Genomic DNA, 7,858 nt, shown 5'->3' on the forward strand with positions numbered 1-7,858 from the left:
AAAAACTGAATTATATAATTAAAACGTTAACACACAGAGTACTTTTTACAAATTAATAATGAATGTGTTAAATTAATATATATTAAAGGTATGCTTTAAAAACTAGAGCTGTTTCAAAATACTATGTTCAAATCATTCTGTAAGAACCGAGGGAAATTACTAAATCACCATGCGGCCTTTCCACCAGGGTTTCAGGGTATACTGAGGGGTCTATTATGAGCCAGGAGAGAATCATTAAGTAACATTCAAGGAAAAATAAGAGTAAAACATCAGATACAAATTAATTTAATTCACTTCCTGAGACTTACACAGAGCTCACGGACTTGAATAAAGCCCGACAACATTGTTTTTACATATTGAGAACACTGTTTTCTGGCGGTATCCAGTACACTTCTGTGGTACAAGTAGGTCATAAAGATAGAGCTTGGGGAGAAATAGAACAGATGAACCTCTAAAGAAAGAAATAGAAAGCTCGAGAAGGCTCCTCATTCTTTTTATGAGGCACACACAGAAAAGTAGATAAAACCTAACAACCATGATTATGGACTACAGGGGACTTCGTATCTAGACTTTTATGATGTTTGATGTATGATATTTAATACAGCATTATTCCTACTGAATAACCAGAAAATAATTTTCATCATTACTAATACGATTATGAAGTTTACATCATGGTGATTCCCAAGTCAACATGTTGCCTCTTCTATATAGAGTGTGTGTATATATATAGTACATTTAGAATATATATATGTATATAGTATATATATAAACACAGTCATGTCTTGCCAGTCTCCTGCTTATCTGACACTTTTTAATGAAGAGAAGACAGGAAGGAGATTTCTGGTACCGTTTATTTTTCTGTGACAGTAATAAAGCTGCTGTTATCACAGCTTGAAAAATACAGTCATCATTGTATATTACAATAACCGCATAATGCAAAAGCAAGTGATTTTTCCCAGAAAAAAAATCTGTTTCCCCTGTGACTCTGTTTCTCCCCCCCCCCTCCAAAAATACCACAGACATCATTTCCACCTAAAGTCAGAGGCTCCCGACGCCATGAGGCACATGGAAGCAATGTGATCCCAGCTCACAGGACGATGGCAGCCTCCAGTCCCGTCGGAACCAACTGTGCAACACGCCAGCCGGCTTTATAGCTCTTCCTTAAAGCCTTTCTGTGTCTCCTGCCTGGCTTTGTCTTCCTCACTGGGTGCCAGCCACGTGAAATACACCTTTACCGGATCGATGTTCCAGTGTTTATGAAAAGATATGGGAACCTGGTGAGAAAGATAGTCCCTCGGATAATCCACGGGCCGGGCCTGGGAGAAGAGAAACAGAGATTTATACTCTCTTAGCCACTGGAAACAATTTTGCTTCAGAATAGCATTTGAATTTATGGATGGGCTGCTTTTCTCCAATATTTGATATTGGTTATGAGAATCTAAAAGCAAGAAAGAGGGGCACCTGGGGGGCTCAGTTGGTTAGGCATTCGACTTCGGCTCAGGTCATGATCTCACGGTTTGTGGGTTCGAGCCCCATGTCAGGCTCTGTGCTGACAGCTCAGAGCCTGGAGCCTGCTTCGGATTCTGTGTCTCCCTCTCTCTCTGCCCCTCCCCCACTCATGCTCTGTTTCTGTCTCAATAATAAATAAACATAAAAAAACTTAAAAGCAAGAAAGAAAATCTTTTCCACCACCTCCCTATGACTCTAGGCCCTCTGCTTTGGTGTCTCCGATTACTTAAATATTCCAAATGCACTGCTTTTTGCTTCTGTGTTCCACAGTCAGACCTCTAGGAGATTTCTCAACCGTGACCATAAATATAAAAAGCTTTCGTTGGTAAGTCATTTAAGGGACTATTAAAACTTGTATAAAAATGCAGAAAAACTGCTATTTCCCAGGCCTCTCAAATGAAACTCTGGCCATAGGTGGGGGGGAGGGGTACGTGTATGTGTGTGTGCTGGGGGGCAGGAAGAGTTCTCAGGGTTCCCCTGGCCCGTCCACTGCCCTGATGTGTAATTAGGTGTAAGTCTCACAGTAGGAAAATGTGGAGCTCATCGGGGAACCGGGGAGAAGGGTAAAGTATCTCAACGCTCTCTTCCTCCCTAGATACCTCGTCTGACTGCAGAAGTGTGAAGGCAAACACTGAGTAACTGGAAGCAGTGTGCATGAGGGCCTGAAAACCTTTTCGCGTTGTCACCTTTCAATATTCTCTAGACCTTGCAAAACGAAGTTTAAGCAGAATCCGACATAGTAGAATCACTGAGACTGAAGTAACCTACAGGGTGTGGCAGGAAACGGAAACCAGAAACTGTTGTTTCCTCTAAACAAAGCATCCGCCTTCCCTTAAGGCTTATCTTGTTTCCAGATTTATACAGCCCATCTGTATTATATAGTCACTCCCTGGGTTACCAATACTGAAACCCTCTTGGCTTTAGTAAAACCAGATAGGATGTTTTATTTTTTATTTTTGAGAGAGAGAGCACATGCAAGAGGGGTGAGGGCGGAGAGAGAGGGGGACAGAGGATCTGAAGTGGGCTCTGCACGGACAGCAGAGAGCCTGATGCGGGGCTCACAGACTGTGAGATCAGGACCTGAGCCCAAATCAGATGCTCAACCAACTAAGCTACCCAGGTGCCCCTAGGATACATTTTAAAACAAGTCTCTAGGCTAACATTTTTTTTACATTCTGCTTAAAAATGCTTGCTATGAATGCTTAAAGAAGCTCTCTTAAATGGCTTACAGAATTCCTTCATTACATTTTATCTCATTCAACCCTGGAGACAACCTTGCGAGATGATCAGGGTGTCAGGGCCCATCACCAATTTATAGCTGAGAAAACAGAGCGCACGGAAATTGTAACTTTCTTAGGGGGATGTGACATGCCAGGAATGGAGTGGGGGGAGAGCAGGTCCGCAGCTCAGACCCCAGGGCAGTGTCTTCATTCCGCTCTGCCACAGGCATTGGGCACACCATCAGTGTCTTACTGTCCTGGCCTCCTTGGGACGCTTTATCCAGGGATGGTACAAATATCCTGCTCATAGAAGTGTTCAAATAGTATCTGCAAGGAAGCCTTCAAAGTAATGTAGGGGGGAAACCCTCATATGAGCCATTTACTGTGCTTTAAAAATCGTAAGTGCTCATGGGGTTATAAACCTAAGAAAGAAATTTTTAAAGGTAGAGGGAAAACAAAGACAAAATATACATACTGGAACAAAGTCTAACAGAGTTGAGAAAGTTTTGAATATTAGTTGAGGGGATTCCTGTTTACTTGCAAGGCCTTCTGCGAGTTACTGGCGTGGAAGAAAACCCAGGAAAAACATACTCTCCATTCAGTTCTCAGAAGAAAGAAAGAAAAACAGTGGAAACAAATCTTGGCTCGTTTTTTACATTTAAAAATGAACTGTTAGAGACACAAAATGCATCTCACAGGAAAGAAAGAAATCCATAATTTCTTTCCCTGGGTTAATGCAGATTCCAGAAGTGACTGCATTTGTATCTTAGGAGCCATGGATACGAGTGAAGGGCTGGTTTATGAAGTATTAGAATGTGCTCATCATTTCTGGAAAATGCAGTTATGGAAAAGAACAAAACAAAACTAGAAAAGTGGAAAGAGGCATCTGTACCACCAAGAAGTCTAGATGGCCTCTGATAATCACATCTCATTGCTCAAAATGCCGAAAGGAAGTACCAAACAGTGAGGGCCAGGAATAGGGGAGGAGGCCTTAGGAACAAACGTGGAACATGACAGAAGGCTGTGCACAGGGAAAAAGAGACAGCTTAATCTGCGTGAGAAGGGTGAAATTAAAATTTAATCTGTTGGGGCACCTGGGTGGCTCAGTCAGTTAAGCAACCGACTTTGGCTCAGGTCATGATCTCACAGTTCCTGAGTTCCAGCCCCACATCAGGCTCTGTGTTGACAGCTCAGAGCCAGGAGCCTGTGTCTTTGTTTCTCTCTGCCCCTCTCCCACAGGATGTGCTCTCTCCCTCTCTCAAAAATAAACATTAATTTTTTTTAAATTTAATCTGTAAATATTAGAGCACACTGAACAAACAGTGCAACAAGTGGAGACTAAAATTGTATTTCCTGAGACACATACACTTTTTATGGCTATATTGACATATGATTTACATGCCATACAATTCATGCACACTAACGGTAGCTTGAAAATTTTTAGTAAAAGTTCATAATGAAGTAACAACAAATCCAGTTTTAGAAGACTACAATCATTCCCCCAAATTTCCTGGCATGCATTTTCAGTCAATCCTCACCCCTACTGGCAGCCCCAAGAAACCACTGATTTGCTTTTTCTTTATAGTTTTGCCTTTTCTAGAAATTTCTTAGCAGTGGAATAATACACAATGAATGTTCTGTGCCTGGCTTCCTTCACTTAGCACTGCTGCATGTATCAGTGGATCATTCCTCTCATGGTGGGCAGTACTATGTTGAGTGGCTGTGCTATACAAACAACACACAGTTATCATCAATCACACAACTTAGCCGGACCTCCGCTTCGTGGTCTCTCTCAGGATTGTAATCAGGATCTTGATCTGATTACATCTCTATACAGCTCTATGATCAGAGAGCTCTCATCCACTTCCAAGCTCACTTGGTTGCTAGTAACATCCGATTCCTTTGTGGCCTCTCGCTGCCCTGCCCAGCCCCCTGCAGCTTGCGTCAACAAAGCATGCAAGCCAAGAAAGAAGTAGGGAGAGTCTACAAGAAAGCCTTAAGTCACAAGCCCTTGTAACCTAATTATAGAAGGGACTGCCCATCACCTTTTCCCTATGCAATTGGCCCATACTGCAAAGGGGAATACACGGGGTATGAATACCAGCAGGAGGGGACCAGTGAGACTCTATATCATAAACTGCCTACCACATATATGTTTAACTTTTTAAAAACCACCAAAATGTTTCCAAAATGAGTGTATTTTATATTCCCAATAGAGGCCCAGCATCTCCACATCCTCACCAACACTGGGAATGGTCTGTCGTTTTGCTTAGAGCCATTCTAGGAGATGTGATTTTAGTTTGCGTTTCCCTAATGACTAACCATGTGGAGCATCTTTCCACGTGGTTGTTAGCCATTCATGCATCTTTGTTAGTGAAATGTCTACTCAATCATTGGCCTATCTTAAACTCAGCAGTTTATTTTCTTATTGAGTTGCAAAAGATTATTATATATTCTGGATTCAAGTCCTTTACCAGATACACAATGTATAAACATTTCTTTTTTTTTTTTTTAATGTTTTTTATTTATTTTTGAGAGACAGAGAGAGACAGCACGAGCAGGGGAGGGTCAGAGAGAGAGGGAGCTACAGAATCTGAAACAGGGTCCAGGCTCTGAGCTAGCTGTCAGCACAGAGCCTGACGGGGGGGGGAGGGGGCTCAAACTCACGAACCGTGAGATCATGGTCTGAGCTGAAGCCAGACACTTAACCAACTGAGCCACCCAGGCGCCCCTATAAACATTTCTGTCAGTTATGGACTTTGTTTTTCTTTCCCTTAATGGTATCTTTTAAAGAGGAAAGGTTTTTCTTTAAGTTTTATAAAGTTCAGTTTATGAATTTTTCCTTCTATGGATTATACCTTTGATGCCATAAATCTTTGCCTAAATTAGGGTCACAAAGACTTACCCCTATGTTTTCTTCACAGCAGTTTATAGTTTTAGCTCTTATATTTTGTGCTATGATCCATTTTCAGTTAATTTTTGCGTGTGGTATGAGGTAAAGTTTCATGCTCATCTTTTATGTGTGGAAATATATAATTGCCCCAGCATGACTGTTTCTACTTCCCCCACTGAATGGCCTGGGCATCTTTGTCAAAAATTAGTTTACGATAAATGAGAGGGCTTATTTGTAGAATCTCTATAATATATAATATTTATCTGTATCAATGGAACAGGATGTGTGTGTGTGTGTGCGTGTGTATTTATCCTTACACTACCTGCACTTGTCTTGATTATCATAGCTTTATAGTGAGTTATGAAATCATAGAAGGGCAAATCCTCCAATTTCGATCTCCTTTTTAAGACCTGCTCTGTATTTGCATATAAATTTTAGGATCGGCTTGTTAATGTTTTACAAAGAAGCCTGCTATGATTTTTATATGGACTCCACTGAATTTATAGATGAATTTGGGGGGTGTGGGGAAGTAAAATTTCCTTGGATTTCTATGTTCCTATTTAAAAAAAGCCCTTATTAACCCACAAGAAACAGCTCACATTCCATTTGTTTTGTCAATTGCTCCGATCCCAAAGGAAAGTAAAACTTCCCTTATCTCTTGGAGAAGGCCAATGGTTATATTCATGAATGACATCTAGAGGGTAAGCTCCAAGGTGCCAGAATGTACATTTTGAGGAAGAATGAGGTATTTGCATACCAAAATGCTGAAGTAAGGACGTGTTCATCTTTAGAAGCAGAGAAAACAATTTTTCTTCCTTCATTGCCTATGAGGTACTTGTCCACTTATGTAGGACAACTGAATTGGCCCTTAGCACATTGCCCTGGAGATAAAACTTAGGTCAAAGGGGCAGTGGGTGTGGGAACAAGATGTGTTTATTGTTTGTTGTGAGTTGTTTAATCTAAAAATTGATCTCTGATCGAGAACACTTCATTTAGGCATTCAGAATAAGTTCATTTTAAGTGAAAAAGATGAAATAATAAAATTTATTTTGGATGAGTATCAAAAACTCAACAGAGTAAATTGCTATCCTAGCAATATTGAGTCTTCCAACCCATAAAAATGGTATATATCTCTTCACTTAATTAGATCTTGATTTCTCTCAGCAGAATTTTATTGTACAGTATACAGCGTAACTTCCTTTAAGATTCCTGAGGATTTTATTCATTTGGATGCTATTTTAATGCCATTGTTTTCTTCACTTTCAGATTTTTTGTTGCCAAAATAATACAATTGTTTTGTACTTTGACCTTGCAGCCTGCCACCTTGCTGCTAAACTCATGTATTGGTTCTAGGAGTTTACCACCCCCCAACTTTGGCAGACAGGTAGGATTTTCTATATACAAGATCATGTTGTCTATGGATCAAGACAGGTTTCCTTCCTCCCTTCCAATTTCTATCCTTACATGTATATTTAGCACCTTATTGCACTCATTAGAACCACTGAGTATAGTGCTGACTAAAAGTGGTGAGACAGACATCCCCGCCTTGTTGCCAATTTTGTTATTTTATAGATTCACTTTGTCAGATTGAGGACTTTTATATTTTGTTAAGAGTTGTTTTTCATTTGTCAATTTTTTTTATCATAAAAGGGTGTTAGATTTTGTCAAATATTTTTCAGTGTCTATTGAGAGGATCAATTGAGAGGATCATGTGGTTTTTATTCGTTATCTATTCATATGGTATATAAAAATAATTGATTTTGGATGTTAAACCAAGTTTGCATTCCTGTGATAAATCCCACCTGGGCATGGCAAGTAATCCCATTTATATATTGCTGGATTCAGTTTGCTAATATTTTGTTAAGGATTTTTCTGTCTATGCTCCAGAGTAATATTAGCTTGCAACTTATTTTTCTGATATACCATTTTAGTCACTTTATTTTTTGAGTAATCGTCTAAGTGATTAATCAAGGGATGACAATATGTATCTTTGACATATTAGGCTAATATTGGCCTCATAAAATTAATCAGAAAGTATTCTCACTCCTTTAATTCAATTTCGTCAGTGCATATAGGTTCAAATAGTTTTTCTGTTTCTTTTTTTTTAATATAACACAATTTATTTTTTTTAACATATGCAATTATTTTCCATCATTTACAATACAGTAGTTACAATGACACTCCAAACAGAAAAGCAAAGTAAAAAATCAAAACCCCCACTTCTATTTCATGTAAT

General features: G+C 39.6%; 1 protein-coding gene across 1 annotated transcript in view; it reads right to left on the bottom strand.

The window, feature by feature from the left end:
* Positions 1-269: 269 nt before the first annotated feature.
* B3GLCT (beta 3-glucosyltransferase) overlaps positions 270-7,858 on the bottom strand; it is a 93,656-nt gene continuing 86,067 nt past the window's right edge. Inside the window, exon 15 of the mRNA XM_029938477.1 lies at positions 270-1,316. Within this exon, the coding sequence (XP_029794337.1) occupies positions 1,149-1,316 (168 nt within the window). The 3' untranslated portion in view covers positions 270-1,148. The remainder of the gene's footprint in view (positions 1,317-7,858) is intronic.

Source organism: Suricata suricatta, chromosome 4 (genome assembly GCF_006229205.1).
Source record: "Suricata suricatta isolate VVHF042 chromosome 4, meerkat_22Aug2017_6uvM2_HiC, whole genome shotgun sequence".
Taxonomy (NCBI): Eukaryota; Metazoa; Chordata; class Mammalia; order Carnivora; family Herpestidae; genus Suricata; species Suricata suricatta.